General features: G+C 32.5%; 1 protein-coding gene across 1 annotated transcript in view; it reads left to right on the top strand.

Annotated features, from left to right (window-relative positions):
• The first annotated feature begins 260 nt into the window (after nucleotides 1-260).
• The window catches only part of LOC120340194 (uncharacterized), a 62,627-nt gene continuing 42,113 nt past the window's right edge, over nucleotides 261-20,774 (top strand). The window contains exon 1 of the mRNA XM_039408490.2: nucleotides 261-594. Within this exon, the coding sequence (XP_039264424.2) occupies nucleotides 372-594 (223 nt within the window). The 5' untranslated portion in view covers nucleotides 261-371. The remainder of the gene's footprint in view (nucleotides 595-20,774) is intronic.

Raw genomic sequence — 20,774 nt, 5'->3', positions numbered from 1 at the left:
CATATCCACTATCTTAACGTTTTGGTACAATTCCATTTTTTAAATTATACATAATCAAAGTACTCATCAAAACCATAAATGTGCAAATGATCATTTTCCGTTTGTATATTGCACCTTCAAAGGCATTCTACGCATTACAGAGATATATCCCCTTGTGCCGACGAACCGCGGAACCGATTAATATCCCATTCGCCAATGCTGCATTCCTTCAACAGATGATGCAATCCTTGACATTTACACCGTAACTCAAACGCATTCGTTGAATATTTTTACAGATATAGAACCCTTAGTTGTGGTAAATTCTTTCCGCTGTAGCCTGCATATAGCTAACTGCTTTACATACCTTCGCTTTGTCCTGAAATGTTAAATAAATGAGACGAAAAGACAAGCTTCACTGCACTAGGGAGATTCTGTCAGCTTTCCAGCTTTTCCCGGTGGATTATTTCTGCAAACGATACTGCGTTTTTCAAGAGGACGCCATTATGACGCAACAAACCACTCCCAAAATCAAATCTGTCGTTGCCTTGACAACAATGTGCGTAATCACTGCTCTACTCTTCTGCAGCCTGCCTCAAGTGGACTCGTTGGGATCAGGTATTGTTTTTTTTTGTTTATAGGTCAAATATAAATCCAAAATATATGTTGAATATGCATATAATCTTATTTTAAAATGTTTATATTGAGATATGTATTATACATGTGAACATAATTATTTCATGTAAACTACCGAATACTCAAGTAGTTTATTCGCCGCAATATTTGTTTACAACTGTTTTGTCTATAATTAGTCAACTGTTCTCGGAAACCAGACGGACTGTTTGTCTTTGGTAAACTTATTTGACCTCTCTTCAGTTCTTTTAACTTGTATAATATTTGATCGTTATTGAAACATAAAATTCTTATGTTACTGAGATTCGATATTGCAGCGTTTATCTTTGAAATTATTTTCTCATGTAATTGGTATGGTTTATTAGTACTGATCGCGTGTTTTATAGTTCTAATAAGTGCGACCAAATTGAAACAAAATATTAAGTTGATCGGAATTCGGAACCGATGTTGCAACGTTTTATCTTCAAAAGTTTTTTTCTCCATATTTAATGGGTGTTTCATAAAAGTTGTAGATAGTAGTTTTCAACAAAAACACTTATTGAGGAAACACTAGGAAACATTTTCTAATATTATTTAATAACTTTGAAACTATCAATAGCAGCAACGTTGTATCTTCAAAATTATTTGCTTCCGTATTTGTTATATGATGTTTTATTTTAAAGTTGTAGTTACGGTAATAGTTTTTAACAGAATTACTTTTACAATAAAACACTATTATTGGGGAAATTACTCAGAAACATTTCAACAATAGATGTTTTCATCTGATAACGTTAAAACGGTTAATAGCATTTGCATAACCCATCAATCTTCCCTATCCCACCTGTCAACATGTTTATCTATTCGCATAAGAAAACAACAAAACACTATCGCCTACTCAAAACATGCTTTTAATGGCTGCTGAAGTACAACTTATAATGTAATTGTTTGAAATATTGAACGTTTTGAACTGCTCACTCGTCAAATAGGTTGGAAAATTTTATTGGACAAAATTCCTACCGTTTAACATACTTTCTTTGTTTATGAAAACCAAGCGAGGGTATCACTCATCTTTTCTATAGGAAATAAAATCAAGTTTTTTTGGGTTATAAGTTATAACAAGTTAACAGTAGAAATATGTGTAAATCCCTATTTTTCAACGCTAAATAGGTTGTACAAGATTTTTTTGTTCATTGATGTCTCGCCTTGATTGTGTATATACAAAAATTAGCTATAATTAGTCCCGACTTCCTGTCCGGTTGTGTTTATCTTCAATTTGACGCGCTTTTTATCGAGTAGATTCAATTTACATCAACGTCAAAATTGGACATTATCTAATCCAGAACAGCTTTCGTGAATTCTTATGTTTTATCTTATCATTTTCATATAATGTTAATATTTCCATCATTTTAACTGTTATTAGTCACAATTCAAACTATTGAAAATGTTAAAGCCAAATTATATGGAATTCAGCATTCATCCATAATATTTGGTTTGTATAATCGTCCTTTGGTGAGCGCGGTGACTAAAATAAATTTAATAGAGCATATTACTCATATGTGAAAAAAATGGGCATGTTTTAGCCAAAATTTTAATAATATTCTGCCTTTACAAAACATAGCTGATCACTTCATATTAGTATCAGATTGCGTACTTGTAGTTGTTGAAATTCTCTGTAAAAATTCCACACAAAGCGAGTTCATCGTATTTATCTACCGGTATTAAATCTCAAATTTCAACCTCAGTGCACACAGAACTGTAAGAAAGCATACCGATACACAATTAATTTCGCAATTTCTACATCCTATACATCTGATAGCACTAATAAAATGATCTTTAATACGAATAGTTGCGGTTGAGCTAATTAGCTCAAAACAAGTTTCATTGTTCAATGGGAGAGCGCTGATAGTTCGAACTCTCCAAGCATGGAAAATTACTTGAATGTATATAGTTTTCCCATTTATTCATAGGCCATAGTCAACCCTTTTCTTCTGTTTTAACAGAAGAAAAAGTACTAATTGTATCTCTAAGTGGTTGTAATGAAACCCAATACCGGTAATAAACAAGAGTCGTGTGACGTCTCCTATTTTGAAACCATGTAAAAGCTTTTTAAATATTCGAATCAGTATTGGTAACACAAGTAACATACATATTACCGGACACGATATAATAATTTTATGAATTCAATATAAGAAAACCATTCGCTCTTTCAGTTGCTGCTTGGAAGTTTTGGCCCATCCTTGGGCGATCAAATCTTAATTACATAATCTATATGAAGAAGTGTTTAATTCAACTTATTCGAGTTTTATCAAAAATGTCAATACTGATTTATTCTCTTTGTAAGGATATACATAACTGGTAAAATTCTGATGATATGGCAATGTCGGTTTTTTTTGACAAATAAAATACAACTTCATAAAACGCATTTCAGTTAATTAAAACTAGTGAAGTATATTGCTCTTGTTTGGTTTTTAAGATCGGATTTTCGTAATAAATTTTGCTCCGACAATCGGCTTATCTAATGATAGACATGGAACAAAGTCTATTACAGCAGTGTGGTCGATCCATCCGCAATAAAGATTATTGTTAGTCGAAAACAACTTTTGAAGTTGTTATCTTGTAAAATAGATTGACAGTTCTGAATAGCTGTTTGACGTACGTTTCTCGTGCTATATGAAAAAGTATGTTACACTAATTACTGTAAGAATTAAGTGCTGTGTTAAGCTAGATAGGACCCCAAACTAAGAAGCCCGTTTGCGATTTTGACAGTTTTTTTTTTCGAGATTTTTCGTTTTGATATACATTGGTTGTATTCGAATAAAAATCGATATCATATCTATTCCATTTATTGAAGCAATTGCCAAATTGATGATTTTTTTCAAATTCTCGAAAAGTAGAATTCGTGATTTTTTAAGTTCGTGTAAATCACATAAATATGAACACTTGTTTACAAACGAAACAAATTGTAGTCCAAATAGAATATCGGACATGGGCTAATAATATTCCGATTCTTTTCTTGCAACATATTTTTCATATTCGTTTTGTCCACATATATAAGCTAGCAATGTTGCCTAAGGTAACAGTTCCATTATCAATTTTTCTTCTCTTAGATTGACAGCCTAACATGACCTATTACGATAATTTTCTATCCCATATGCCAAACATTGCTAAGCCATTTAACATAGGCCAAATGTAGCATAGGTGCATTTAAGTACGTACGTGACATGATCGTATGTTGCCGGTAAGTAATCTGGAAACGTATTGTTTTCAGTATATTCATATCACATATTTCATCTTGGATTAGCGTGTATCGTGCCTTATTGGTTAACCAAAGCAATAGTTCGCATCCTGCACTTGACCAGGCTTGCCAGAATGCTTTATGAAATTATATCAGTGTATTGAGGCTTGTATACTGTTCATAGAAACATATCTCGAAACCATAAACAAATTTTCAAATTTACAAGTCAGATCAAAGTGAGATAATATTTGAAGGAACACATACTCACAACACCGCAATTAAAAATAGAAACACTAAATGCCTTTTGTTATAAAATTTGCGTATTTTAAATATTTATTCTTAGAGGTACTTCCGAAATTGACCCAACTTTGGGGTTTATATGGTTCGGATTTAGCAAACAATTTATTTTTTAAACACGATTAAAATTTTTGTAGGAACAGATCATTAAAGCCAGTCATGATGCTAAACTCTGTATTCAATTAACTTATTTCTGCTGTAATAACTACTTCGGTACGAAAAAGAAACGTTTTCTTCTGACCTAGAGAGTGGACTCGTTTTTTTTTTTGCCAAGTAATGTCCTAAAAGTATGGATGTATCTTCAGTAATTCTCCGCTCGATAAATCAAATCAGTCGAAGCTTTAGGCGATTGCAATCTATTTTTCGAATTCCCGATGACAGGTACAGACATAAGAACGTCAAACAAGATGGCAAATAGAGCTATACGAGTAAACCAAATGTCAAAATCACATTAGAGTCATTTTGCGTCATGTTCAAATCTTCTCAAGTAACGAAATACAACACTTTTTGCGGATTAAATTTAGTTCATTTTCCCGGTACTTTATACGTAAACCCGGCAATATTAGACTCCCGTAATTTTGCACGTCTCCCCCATACTATGTCAAGTATGATCGTTTCAATCGAGCTATATTTTATACCAAATTCATCTCCGATCCACAATACCGTTATTTCATCCGAAATATACAAATTCGATATCCCAAAAAATCTTTTTTAAATTCAACACCCGTTTGCAACACGTTTTTCATTTCAATTATTTGTGACTTTGCGGAGAAATGATACCTCCGAATCTTTTTTTTGAGTGAAATTACGGCTCGGAATATTGGTCAAATTATATCAGTGTATTACAAACTGAATTACGATATATAAACTAAAACAATCGAGTCGTATAAAATCTTTTATTTATTGTTTCATCAGACGCGAAGTCTATATATGTATCGTTTTGTTACATTGTTCCCTGTTTGTGCTCCGTTGTTGTTGTTTTTATTAGGGTATTACTATTTTAAAGTTGTTCTCAGGCCAACTTTTCTTCAAAAATCATGGAAACTTTTTGACATTTGACCTTCTTTTTTATATGTTCGAACATTACTTACGCGTTTTCATGTCATTTTTATTTCAAAATGGATGTATTTGTAATCGCCGGCGACAATAAAAATAATTTATATTTATACATCGACAAGGATTAAGACATACTTATATGTTGTTTTCAATACTGTATAAATTTATGATTCATTTCGACTGCCGGGAAGTGGGTTTTTGGATATTTCTCGATTTCCCTACGAATTTCATTCTCAAAATAATTCAAATCTAAGTAAATTGCAAAGCGGAATTTTATAACAATGAACTATTCTGATATGGACTTTACTGAAGTGTAACCTTATCGGTATTATTATGTCCAAATAAACAAATTATCTTAGATTAAACATGATCAATTACAAGGCTGTTTAGTTCCAATACCCACAGGCCAAAACATCGTTTTGTCAACAAATTTCAATGATTATATATTTGTGTATTATGAGCTTGTAAATAAACCCGGGCTTGTTATCTCTGTTCTTATGCCACCCACAGTGTGCGGCCTTCAACCGGTATTCAATGCCTAAATATTTACGTTATCTTGAGATCTAACTAAAGGTAGAACACAACGGAAAGCGTTCATTTCGTAGCTTTATTCCCCATTTGCAATAAAACATCGGGAAAATGAAATAAAATGTACCAAAAGCATATCTATTTAACTAATTAGACTCTAAAATGTGTCAGTGGTGGTATCCTGAATCTCGTATATCGGTAGTTTCTACTTGCTTTGGGAAAAGATGCAAATGATAATAAATAATAAAGAAAATGTTGTTTATAAAATTTATATATCTTTCACGCAATTTAGCTGATCCTAATAAACATTTACACGGACATTTAGTAGATTTTTAATTTCGAATAAAAAACGTTAATGCGCTTAAATAGCGTGACGGTTAAAATATACATTTACTGTTCATAACAATTAGCGACGTTATCTGATGTAAAAAAGAAACAGGGTAATTCACCTTAAATTTTTTCCCCATTTCATTTATTACACCTTGCGTTCGGTAACTTTCCACTTTGCGTCTTGAATGGGGCCGACGAGAATCCATATATGACATGGGCAAATTACCGCCCGCGGGCCGAATTCGACCCGTTGGGTAATTCAATATGGCCCGCCTAATGCTGCCACAACCAAACCAAAACTAAATTTTGATGTTTGAGCTAAAATATTACTCCAGTAATTTGTTGAAATTGCGGTTAAATTTAGTTTTGACCCCAGGTCCAAAAACCCTCCCCCCTCCCCCCTCATCCATATAATATACATATATAGAGAGTTTGTGCGTCATATATACCAGTGGGTCTCATACGACTCCAGAAAAAAGCTAGAAATCAAGTGTAATCTGGGATACTGAGACGCTTCTATTTTTCAGAAATATAGGTTTTCAGATACGGATTTTCAATTTTTCAGATATTTTCAGATACGGCAAAATATTATAGATTTCCTCATTTTTTTAAACTTTGGGCTAGGATTTGCATTCAAATGTTTTAGGTTGTGAGAGAAATATAATTTATCCCGACCGGTTATAATCTCTGGACCATCGCAACCACGCACTTTCCGGATTATATTCAATATATACATTAAATAAATGAATGCGTTTATACAATATATACATATAATTTATATACAATATAAATTAATAAGCATATACATCTTAGTATCTACCATTGGAATAAACAATAACCTATAATAAACATCGTGGATTACTCGCAATAAATAGCCAATCCTTCGATAGTTAATCCCGGGATATTCAATTAACTTCAAAGATTGAAAGTGAACGATGACACACCGGTAATCTCTCTGCTTATTCTTCAAAAAACTAATTCAAAACTATCAATTTATTTCGTTTTTCGTATGAGATGAAACTGTTCTCCGAAAGTGATTGTACTTTGAATTGAAGGTTCCAAGTAGCTAGTGGTTGATAGTTATTCATCGACAAATAATAAGTGAATTTAACTTGAATTTTAGGGTATTTTAAATCCAGTGACATTTTCGAAATATAATCAAAGCTCAGCTATTTAGCAGCAAATACCCAACATTCTTTACCAATGTCACTAGTCGAAATGGAATGTATTGGTACAGTATGAAAAGAAATTGTCATTTTAACGATTCTTTCTAATCAATAACATAGTACATTAAAAAAATTGTCATTTTTACGATTTTTTCAACTCAATAACATAATGAATAAGCTTTGGCTTACTTAGACGATGTCCATAATTATTATTCAACTAACAATTAACCATCACGGAAATGCCAGGTGGTGATTTTCAATTTTACGTGCGTTTATTTCTTTTTAACTCAGTTATTTGCTCAATGTTAAGCCTATAATTATTGATTTCTCATGGCCAGAATTTTTTCTCGGTAATTTTGATACTCATTGTGCTGGCTGTAAATTATCAAAATCTATGTTCGTTTGCGCACGACTTGATACAATATATATTGACTTAAAGTGAATTAATTGAAAAATTTGTCTTGTTACAAAAAAAACTGATTTCCACATCTTATTTGAATGCTCAAGAATGTCACTATAAATTATATATTCGACTGATTGGATCTATATCTTATTGTTTATCATGATATACCCCAGTTTTATTTCATTTACATCAAGGTTTTGAAATTAATGGAAAGTCTCGGAATCTGCCTAAACATAACTCATTGTGTTATCGTTAGCTTATATTCTATTGCATATAAATTAGGTTATAATCGACCGCTTCATGGTATCTGTATTTTGAGTTTACTGAAGTAAAGTTCAAGACTTTTTAATTGAAATTTTTAAGAATTATGATTATTAATTACCCACGTCATTTGATTGCTATATTTAGTACATTCCTTATGTCTATTTATGAGTGCATTTTACGTCAAATAATCAAGCACCATAGACCTGAGGCGCTATTCAATTGGATCAAAGTTTCTTCAAACTAGACAATTTTTTTTTTAATTCTCAATCGTATTTTTTAGCAATTTTGAAAATTTAAAAAATAAAAAGGCAACAAATATAACTCAAAGTATTTAGTTGCAAAATGATTTGCTTCTTCGCGAAAACCGTAATTTGAAAGTAAATGGCAGCAAAGAAATTTAAAAGCTTCAATAAGATTACAAATGTAACTCGGAATAAAAATTAAATTGCGGTTTAGGTTTAGACTGTTGATGGGCACTCGATGCTTCCAGTCATTTTTTCCGTTTCTTTGTTTGCTGGACTTTGCTGTTGCCTTGGTTTCTTTCACATTGCCATCCTTTTTGGTAGTTTCCTTGATGATTCAAACAGCAACAGTCTGTCGCATGTCTGTCCATTTCTCAACTGGAACCACAATTTGCAAGTCAGCGGAGACCATTTTTCACGTTTTTTGAAGTTCTTCCTCTGTGTAGGTTGGTCATAGATGATAATGATGCATATGATCGAATCTCTGACAAATATGGCCACTTTCTGGTTTACAATGAAATCGAAGTTTATTTTGAAACCTTTTTTAATGAAGTCCTCTTCTTATTTGAAACGGTAATTTGCAAGTCAGTGGATATCACATTTCATATACTTTTCCTGTTCTTATTCTTGTGCAGTGACGTCACAGATAACCCGTGAAAGTATCTCTAAATATTTCAACAGTTTGTGATTTACCATGAAATTTCCGTTAAAGTTTGAAATTTTTCTTAAAGTAAAGTTGAGTGATTGATAGAATTGTTAATAACGCATCATATGAAGTTACAACTGATTAGGTTACTTGTCATTCAAGAAAGATATTACCCAATTCACTCGGGAATCAGAGCAATATTTCTGCAAAGGCTCTGTAACTTTAAATTTTAATTAACTGTTCATTTCTGCGGCCTAGATGTAATGTATAGATAGATATATGTATTGAATACAACATTACATTCGTATTACATTATTCCTGGCGATCCTAAGGATTTGACAAATGGTTTTAAATAAGGATTGCATTAATTAAATCCCGCCTTCCTATTCTGAATTTCAACTGCAATCAGAATAAATAAATCCTTACTTGGCCATACTAAACACTAGGTTAAATCCATATATTAAACGTCAAAGTATTTACAGCTTACAAAATATGTTTGTTTACTAAAATATTCGTCTACAACTACTATGTCATGTACGTATCATTACTCCATAATATATTAATTTTGAATCAAATGCGTTTGAATTCCTATTACGTTGAATTTGATGAATGAGTTTCCCTCTGCCATAAATTATTTTCAATTACTATAAAGAGGAAATAATAAAGGTTAATTAACTTTGTAATAAACTTCCCAGCGTGGGTTCTTATTACAGTGGAGAGATGTCACCAGTCCCTTTCCTAGTAGGTTTATAAATAAGAAGCAAATGATATAGGTTTGACAAACACTTTTCGAATGTTGTCTACTTTATACATACAAAATTCCAACGCATTTTATCAGAGAAATTAATGAGTGAAATATGGTTTTGTGACCGTTCATTTCTTTGCCGTAAACTTAGACAAACTTTTTATCTTATCATGCACTTATTTTGATTTCTGCTATCTTACATTCAAATAATTTAAATCTTCATCTTATAAATTGAAATGGAATTTTCTACAATACCAATCAACCTCTTTGTCTTATGTACAAAAAATTTGATATATACACTTTATAAATCTACTGTACAATTAAACTAATAAACCAAAGAAAAACGGTTGAGATTCATTCTCGGCCCCTTAATCGAAATATGTATATATTGGCCCATCACACAGAAAACAATTTCTAGGGATTGTAATTCCTAAAGTAGGACGATTTTTGTTTTTCAAACTCTTCAGACGTTTCTGATTCAGATCATTCGTATTCACAACCAATAACATCGTTTTATCTTCCGGATGTAACTGACGCTATGCTCGATATGTTGAAAGAATGATATGTTCAGTTTAATACAAGAACTCTACATTCTCCACAATAAAATAACTCTAACCAAGGTTGTTAATGATTTGTGTAGGCGGTTTTGATATAGGCTGCAGTCATAACAAGCTTGGTGTGGAATGTCTCACAACCACCCTTAACCGCTTGATATTAGCGGTATTGATGACAGATTTGGTTGAGATTTCGTCACCCAACTGACATTGCTAATTGGTATTTGATCATCTACAAAATTAGATTATGCAGTTCAGGCGTGATAACTCAAGCTTTGAAAAGGTTGTTGACTGTTTTAAGCAGAGAGCACACTAAGACAATATTTACATACATGATTTCAATAAATGATAGGATTTACATATTTATCCCGAGGGAGAGGAAAGTCGATAAGACGGCTTGATCATATGGCAAACCACGGCCTCTCGTCTGGTTACCAGTCCATGTTAGATATGGAATTGGTTTCTTCGCCAAGAAAATATATCAACCACGAATAGGGATGCGAAAGCATTTACTTCAAAAAATTTAATTTTGCATTCATTATCCTTTAATCCGTATTTGAGTTAGCATTCGTGAAATTGATTTCCCACCGTTCTACTATTAATTTTAGTCTCCTTTGCATATAAGAAGGAAGGGTGGATAAGTGATCTCAATTTGAATAACCTTTTTCGCAGAGGGCGGACTTCCATATAGACACCAGTTAGAAAAAGGGTTGAATATACGGCCCCAATCTCATACTGGGCTGACGGCTGACGTATAAAAAGTAGGGTTGATTTTTCAGGCAGCTATACAAGACGTACTACCAATCAAGTGCGGTGGGAAATGTAAAGACTTGCTTATCAAATGTTTTCAATTGTCTCTAAAAAGGTGATGGATGAATGTGTCGTATAAAGCGTACGTACAATTACTCTTCAACGGTATTCGTCGCATATGAGCCAAAACATCTAATTAGTATATTTACATACGTGCCCAAATGGCAATTAATATAAACATGTCGAATATAATTCAACCCCTTTTTTACAAATTCAATACAAAATTAGAACCATATTATTAAACCGTATAACAAGTTGGTCATGCATGTATCCTCGCTTCATACAACTCATAGGTCACAAGTTTCCCACGATTTGGGGAGTAAATTAATGTTTATAATTAATGTAGGGGTTTATAAACATGACGTCTAAATATATAAACACAAGTGTGATAGTTTTTTATTGATATAATTGAGATTGGCAACCAGATAAGTTCTTCCGATTGTTACTACAGGTTGTTTATAACGTCATGTTACAATTTCAGTTTTGTTATAAAGTCAGTTCTTAATGTATCTTAGACAGGTTTGTTGTTTTTTAATTAGTATTTGTTGAGTACTTTACCTCATTTAATACATCTGTGAGGGTCAAAACAATATATGGTATCGATAAATTCCTTTTCCAATTTTAATTTTTTTCAAGTTTTTATAGACACCTTATATATTTACTGCTCATCTACTACTTTTAAAAACAATATTCAATTGTAATTGTTGCGATTTTGTATTCTTTCGACTTCTTTAAAAAATGATGATTAGTGTGCGTTATGTAACCAAATGAATAAGAGGCAGAACGATTTTTTTCATTACACGAGATATTTGTCTTTATTTTTCGTCACACAAATGTAAATAAATTCGTGTTATATTTGCTATAAACACATTTCTATCGGTGAAATATTTCATTCTGAATTTTATCATTCAATTTGATATAGTTTCAAAATATTCGATTTAAATCCAAAAATCATTATTCAACTTAACAATTCTAAAATATCAAATTTGACCGAATATCATAATCGCACTTTATTAAATTACGAAATACCATCTTAAATCTGAATGTCATAATTAAGCCTGATATAATTCTAACATACTCATTTCTCATCGTTCTCATACAACCGATTAATTTTCCATGTTCCCTTACGACCCGAGAACAGGTCAATACTTTCCCACACATTAGGAGAGGGATTAGTGGTAATTATTCATGTTCAAAGACAAAACGTAATGACTTAAGCCGTTATTAACTTGTCGTGCTGCACCAATCCTTCCACAACTAATAGCCAATTTGCTTCTGATAATTTTAACAAATTTGGGCTATCTTTGATGGATTACAGGATTTTTGAACTACAACTGCTATTTTGGTTACAGACACAAGTTTGAAACATCCCAACACACATTATTACAAATTCTTTTTCTTAGTTCAAGATATTTGTTTTTTAAGCATTGGCCATAACATTGTACTTATAACCAAAGATATTTTCCTGTGCTTTTAGGGTGCTCTTACACGTTTTTGTTTTTGCAATTTGTTCGCAATATGCTAGCTCAAAGATTCGAGAGAGCAGCGACCCTAGAAAATGATCATACGATCTTGAATTATGCATAATCTGGTTAGAATATCAATGTTGAATCAAACATTCCGAGGACTAACTGTTTTATTACATCCAGTATTCGTACTTTTGTTTGTGATTTTAACGGTTTCAAACTATTTTAATCGAAATATATCACGACTTTATTTCATCATTCCCCGACGCGTAAAAACATATCACCTCGATTCGGCTCTGAGTAAAGAAGTGTAAAAAGTGGTCAAGTTTGAAAAGACAATTTCAAGATAATCCCGCCATCAATCATAATTAAAATCATAGTCAGCAACTTTCAATCAGAATGTCACTCACAATTGAAATAATAAGTCAACACCGCGACCGCTGTATAACCGACAACATGTTTATGTGTTTTCTTTACATGGTAGTAAGCTTATGTACAAAACAAGAAATACTTCCCACACTTCTAACTCAATAGTTTGTTTAAGTTGCGTTCTTGCACGCTTACTCTTGTGTAATTTAGGAAATTACCAATGACTTAGTATTAGTGAAATCCTAATCACTGTGAGTCTGTCTGTCTTTACTAAAACTCGTGTGTACTCATATATAAAATGATTATATAAATAAATATACAGGATGTCCATAAAGTCTCTTTACAATTTCAAGTTTGTTTTGAAGGCAGTTCTCAATATATCTAAATCATTTTTTTTTTTTTCAATCAGTTCTTATTTAATTATTTTTAAATTTAAAATAATATATAGTGTCGATAAATTTCTTTTGCAAGTTTTAGGACTTTATACACACCCCATATATGTAAACTGAATCGGACTTGTGGTGGACTCTCAACCGCCAGCTTGGAGAATCAATCTCGATGGCCTAGTGGTGAAAACATTGATTTTAGCTATGTTGGCGTCGCAAGGAAGAAATCTAGGCATCAGCCCCATTCCCGCTCTTTCACACATGTTGTAGCCAATTCTTAACTTGCAAGATTACTGTTCTTTCAGAATATAGACAATAAAGATGATTGTATATTTACAATTGTACAATTATAGCGATCCGTTGATTAACAACATAAATACCCAGAAGTTGAATGTTATCATTTTCATAGTTCTTATATTTTTAATATGTATTGTCCGTGAATCACTTTAATTTGACATCGAAAGGGTATCGGGTACCTTCCACCATCACAGCGAGATATTTGATTGAATTGAAATTGCGAAATAACTCCCGTTAGAGCATAGTCATTATTTGTTCATAATACTCTTTGTTTGCGATCGCGGACGATGAAAAGAAACGTTTATTTTTTGACAATTATGCGGTCAAACGGTATTTATTCGATCTCAGTGCGGTTTTATTGTTTTGCCGTGACGAAGTTGTCGTTAGAAAATTACTGGAAGGCGGTCGATCTTGTTTCCTACATCGAATAAAAATCATGATGCCCTTGCGTAATTGAATTCATACCGTATTGTTATCGAATAATACTGCTCTTTTATTTTGTCACAATATGCATTATTACAAATACGTGACGTTAAATAAGTTATTCTTGAAAAGTAAATACTGCCTGCCCATCCTTATTCAGAAGCGCTTTGCTGTAAATTTGCTAAAAGGGTTGAAAACATGTCAGTATTTGCTAACCTAGGGTCATAATTTTGACTAATGGCGCTTTTTGTAGAAAATGAAAAATGGTAAATCGGTTGTTCATTTGAAATAGGTGGCAAATACGGAAAATGCAAAAAATGATGGCGTGGTATTTTCAGAAATAGGTAAGTTGACCATTTAAAAAAAACTTAAAACAGACAAAATAAGGGATAAACAACTATAGATGATCTTTTAGACTTATAATTTACATTAGTCATACATTTATTGAAGTGGGACTGTTAAACATAAGTAAAAAGTGAAAATATCATAAAATTGCGACTTGAATAAAGTTATTTTTCAAAACTTTCAGAATTATAAAAGAAATAATAATATAATAAAATAGATTCCTAAATTCCTGATTTACAGTCAACCCCCTCAGACACTTATATTAAAAGAAACGGATACCGAATGTTCATAATATTTATGACCAACTTTATTGGCGTATTATATTATCTACATCAAAGAAAATATGCCGAAATTCAGGCGACTCGTATCTTTATGTAGCTTATACCGTCATCGTATTAAATTTATTACTTTGTTTATACTGTTCGTTCAGTTTATATCTTATTTTGCCAGTTAGAATATAGTGAGTAGGTGCCAGCAGGTACCGGTATATCAAAGTATTCGACTAAAATGCAATTCACCTTAAAATGACGTTGAGCATATATTCACTCTCGTAGTGTGTGTACCAGGTTAGGATTAGGCCGTAATTTTATTCCGATTTTCCTTGTTTTAGTAATTAGTTATATTACGAGTTCGGGGACTGTCTGTGTTAGCCAAGTGAATATACCCCCTGCCCACAGGTCCCTTTACACAACACACACTTCCCTTTACACAACTTGATGTAAAGTAGGCGAACAAAATAAGTTACCTCCATATTAGTACACACACTTCTGGAGCGCCGTTAAATGTACATATTCAATGTAGTTAACTCAATATGTGTGTATTTCATGTAAATACTGTGTTTCGTACAATGTTTACACAATAAGTGAATCACGATTACCGATTCGATTTGTTTGATCAGAAAAGCGCAACAAGCTTGTATATTGTACAAGATTTGTGGGTTCAAAAGGTCATAACATTGCGACCTTATCGGCCTTGTTTTTTTCCTTTCAAACTAATTTGTACTTTTCAAATCGCTTCAAGTTAAGATCTTGATCGACATATCTCGGTTACAAAGACGCACCACGATTTCATCACGGTATTACTACAACACGTTTTATGTAAAATACAGTTCTTTTGTCATCGTTATTATTTTTGAACAAAATGAACGAACGACCATTCTCACATCAGCGTTTTATTTTTGCCAAACACCAAATAATAGAAGATGTCAAAAAACTTCACTTTCTTCTATGCTATGTCAAACGCCATGTTGTACCCATTTCTAATTTGTAGGAAGAATTCTACTATATCACACATGATTTTCGATTTTTCTGTTGCAAAGTGCTTGTCTGAAATATTAGACTTTGGTCAATTGAAACGTTACAGAATAATAATAGTTGTGTGTAACTGTGATGCAATCCTTGGTAATGGTAGAAATCGGAATGATTCCAAAATAGAGTTTATTGATTTATTGCCGGTCTTGACGTTTAAGTTGGTAATAAAACTTGGTTACCTGAGTGCTGGGTCTTTCTTTACGGTATAAGAAATTGAGCAGAATATGATTATTCTTTTGACTTTTGAACCTTCTGTATATTTAAAATGCGCTTTGAAAATTCTCGTTTTACTTGCCTATTTGTTTGTTTTATATCTACAACTACTCGATGCTTCCTACACTTAACCAGTGAATTCTATATTTGTTTACTTATGAAACAACTGATCAAATGAAAAAATTATTTCACGATATTCCAGGCAATTTATTTGTTGAACTTTGTTTGGCTTTCCCACGATATAATGGTTTGTGGTATTTCTGGTTCTCAATGATTCTTGGTCAAAGCCTAAGGAACGTGTACTCTGTTGAATTTTGATAAACTTGAATCTTGGATTAGTCTTTATTAACGTAGGGTTTTGAGTGCTCCAGAAGTATGTGCACCAAGATGACGCACATCTTGAACATAGCACGTGTACCAGGTTAGGATTCAGGTTGTGCGTCATCTTGGTGCACATACTATGGGAGCGCCGTGTTTTAAATGTCTCAGCTTTAAATTTCTGAAAATGCTGGTGATGAATGATTTCAATTTTCCCTTTGGAATCAGAATTTTAATTGCTTGTTCAAACTTTATTTGGGCGGAAACCCCTGCTTCCAAGAAATCAAATTGCGTAGTTTTCAAGTAACCATTCCGCAAACTAAAATCAACCAAACAAAACAAAAGAGTCAAATTAATAGATACTGCGTTTGGGCGGCAAAATTTTTCAATTTCGAAGGTTAGGGATTGAACAACGCCCTCCATGAAGACCCAGGTAAATTTAGAAATTAATACAACTATCGTACTATGCTAGTTTTTTGTTTCAGACTAATGTTGGTTAGTTTTTGGTTTGTTGGTGACTCTGATATAATAGTTTTGCCTCTTGATAATTTCTACTTCTACTCTTAAAAACGGTGTCAAGTTTCCGGCGGTAAAAACTAGTTTTCTTTGCTTGGAATATGTAATTTTGTATGTTGGCTCGAGTTGAAACTCTGAAACCGATATTTAAATTTAAATTTCGCGATAAATTGAACTAAATTGGGTAATTTAGATCAATTATTTTGAGATTTTATTCGAAATGAGTCAAAGTTTCGTTATTTTTCTCGCCGAAGTTTCGCCGTTCTCACATTTATCGCCTTCATAAGTAGGCCTTATGTAAGAATTGTCGCCAAATTTGGAAATCTATATTTTAAAAGTTTTTTACGATAGGTACAATTCAAACTTAAATATATGTTTGTGTCAACGATGACAGAACTTTAATAGTAACTGACGAAGTATCAGTATCTGCTTTCACATAACATATGAAAGATATACAGCGCTTAAAATAATAAATACACTATTTTAGAATAGTGTTGTTGCCTTTAGATGTGGTGAAACATAAACTACGAAATGAATAAATTTTATTGGAAAATGTACCACTCCCAATTAAACTATTCGTATTACCACCACGCCTGAATAAAAGAAAAAAGTAACATACTTAAATCATTTAACGAAAACAGAAACTTCATTCATATTTTCAATCTTTTTAATTATTGCCCAAATATTAATAATGCAAAATTGAAAATAACTTCAAAACTAAATGTAAAGTCAATATCGTTATGAGATTTGTGGTTAGTTTTTATTAAATATCAGTTTCGAAAACGTAACCACATGTGAAAGCTGTGTAAAGTTTTGATCGATGGATATTGCACGTCTTGAATTGTAGATAACCACATTAATTAAAATAACACAGAACTAGAGTCTGTGGTCAATATTTTCAAATTTCAAATAAATCATTAGTGACAACAGAAAATTAGCGACACATTTCACTACATATGGCAGCTCGATATCGAACTTCAAAGTACCCTATTCAATAAAGATTTCAAATTGAGGGTCCTATATTCACTCATTTTCCCAACTTAAAATTTTCTTGCCATTAAATGGGTATCTCTGCTCAAGTTTTATTGTATACCATTTGATATAGAACATGATTTTGTCAATTTTCACGAAATGGCACAAATGCGTTTGGCACCAAACGTTTTCAAAGTCATTATTTGTTACCCCCCAGGCTACATTCATTTGACAGTTGAACATGGTATGATAACACGAACGATTCAAGATATTTTTCTGGTGAAATTGATCTTATCTTTGGGCAATTAGGGCCCGGTGGTTTTGGGTGGTGGTTATTTGATATGCTATGTGAGAGTACTGGTTACATTGTTGTACTTTGAAAATCTAAAACATTTTTGCGTGGCCATAGTTTTTCTATTTCTAGTCATAGCGCTGGGGAGTCGGGAGCATATATCATTGAGGGGAGAAAATATCGAAATTCAAAAAATTACCACTAATACACTACTTTTTTTTAAACTTAATTCATATAATCATAAATGTATAGCTCTTTATAAACAGTTTCAAATCTTTAGTAAAGAAGGGTCTGAACATGCGGTCACTGATATGCAAGGGGGCGACAATATTGTTATAGTGATTTAAGAGTCTTGCTGCACGCTTACACAAATATATTTCTGTAACGTTCCATCTGACCGAGGTCAAACTTCTTCAGACATACATAGGAAAGTTATCTTCACTCTTGCTACAACATCCTTGCATAATGTGCATACGGATCCATCAGTACAAAAGCATGGGAGACGGATTATCAGTTAAAAAAAAATCATTATTTTTAAATGATTCTGAACCAAAATGATGAACCAAATAATCATTATTTTTAAAACTCGATATTTTGAAAGAAATGAAGTTACTTTCTAACATTTAGAAAACATATATTTAGTTTTTTGTTGATTTATTTGTTTGCGTCGGATAAGTCGAGCATATTTTAGTACATTCAATAATATTTCTCGTCGTTGCTAAAAAAAAGAATAGGTCTTCCATCAAAGTACTTGTATACGGATATATTTAAGTCAAATTAGGCCATAGAATAAGACTGTAATTTATGTGGAGCTGAATTACGGCCCACAGTTGTTGACACGTTACTTTTATTATCGCACTTCTCTAGCGGTTCGATTGAAAACTTGATACTTCCACGGATAAAATCACTAAATAAATAAACAGTATCAGTCCTCCTTATATTAATTTCTAAATCAGATGCCGAGAGGATTTTGTGTTTATTTATATAAGGATTTACGATCAATCTTTTACGTCGTCGCCTTTCATTTAATTTCGTTCCGATCAAACGACTTTTACGTTGAATCATTAAACTTGAATCCAACTTGTACAGTTTTCGATACTTCCGTAGTGGGTTAGGCCATAATATTATTCCTATTGTCTTATTTTAGTTCTATTACGAGTTCGGGGACTGTCTTTGTTAGCCGAGTGAATATACCTACCCCCTGCCCGTAGGTTTCAGTCCCTTTACACAGCACACACTAGTGGAGCGCCCAACTTTCTGGTAAGCGCAGTCTATATTTTACTGCTATATAATACGGGCAGAGGACGTATTTTAATTTCGATCCCTACTTTTGAGTTTTTGGCGTTGACTGCGTTAGGAATGCACTTTATTTAGCTTTCTTATTTGCACCTTTGATTTTATTTCTTTATTAATTTTACAATTGTTGTTAACCAAACTGGGATAATCTGATGCGAAGTCACGTTATGAATACAATATATACGGTACTCAATATACTAGAAATTTTAATGTTTCTTCAATACTAAACGTACAAATTGGGTGGGGTATCATTGTTTGAAAATAAAATTTTATTCGCATTTAGCATTTTTTAATTTATTCCCAATGGTCCAAATTAATATTTTCATTTTCGGATCATCGCCCTGAGTATGACTATGATACATTATTAAGTTTTGTTCAATAGAAGGTTTTGGAAATAAGATTACTAATTTGATTTAAAAAGTTGATATATCGGCGTCGAACGTATGACTGAGATAAATATGAAAAATTTCACAACAAAGGGATTATGTATTTCGTCATTTAAGCCACAAAAAGAACGACTTTTGAGTCATTTGGGGATAAATAAAATTGTTATAAATCCCTGAGTGTCAAGACATGAGTCACTATAACACCGTAAACAAACGTTTAGCACTTTGAACAATATTTACGTTGCGCTAAAAACGAAAACAACTTATAATTTGACTTTGTAGCATTTTTTTTTTTGAATGCAGCCTATAAATACGTAATGGGCAGAACATCCTAGACGCCAGCACTGAAGCTGTTGCAAGCAAATTGCAATGTTGAAATTATAGAAGTCTTTTGATCGCATGAAAATGTGCAATTAAAGTACACATTGTGATCTAATGCAATGATATATTGTTTATTCATGGGGTGTGTTTGTATTTTTTCTCAAATTAATAATCACCATCAAATTAAAATACCAAACACTACCCTGCATACATATATGAATCAGTATGCGAAGTTTCTCTTATTCACATAATTTGTGGCAACTAAGTAACATAAAGAAAAAAAGAATTATTTCGCGTGTGGTCGAACGTCGTTACATCTATGTTAGGACACCGAATGAGTTCTGCTCCACTACGCGGAATAATGACATGTAATATTTGACTTTTTGACCGCGCGGTGTACGTCTCAAATTGGGTGATTTTTTGCAATTATTTGGACAATTTTAGGTTAGTTTTTGGTTTTACTTTTACTTGTTCGTTCTTCGTAATTTCCAATTATGTCATTTACTTGTAATCTCTGGAAATCTTTTTTAAATCTTGCTAAATTTTACGGCGACGTTATGGCGAAAATGCCCCAAAATCGTGCAAAAAAACTTTGAACATTTGTCGAAATTGTTCAAATACTTGCGTGTAACAGAAATAATGTGACAAATGCTGAAGGTATAACAGTATATGAAACGTAATTTGGTTTGGTTTCGAAAAAATATTTTTCGTTTGTCGCAGTCCTATGCAAAATAAATGTTTCAGATTCGATTTGACAGCTGATAATTATAAAATAATGTTAGGAATCTTTAAAATGATTCACCGCAAGAAATAAGCCCAATGAAACCAAAAGGAAAGTAAACATTTCGTTAGAGATCATCATAAATGTTGAAGCTTTTTCGCCTCGAAGAAGTTTTATTATAACGCCAAAAGTTTTATGCGAGAATCAGCCCTAAGAGAATTGGTTAGGTCAAAATACAATTTGTTTAATAATCTATTGCCATATGACTTTTCGTTTTCT

The sequence above is a fragment of the Styela clava genome, chromosome 1 (genome assembly GCF_964204865.1).
Source record: "Styela clava chromosome 1, kaStyClav1.hap1.2, whole genome shotgun sequence".
Lineage (NCBI taxonomy): Eukaryota > Metazoa > Chordata > Ascidiacea > Stolidobranchia > Styelidae > Styela > Styela clava.
This window is presented reverse-complemented; position numbering and strand designations above follow the sequence as displayed.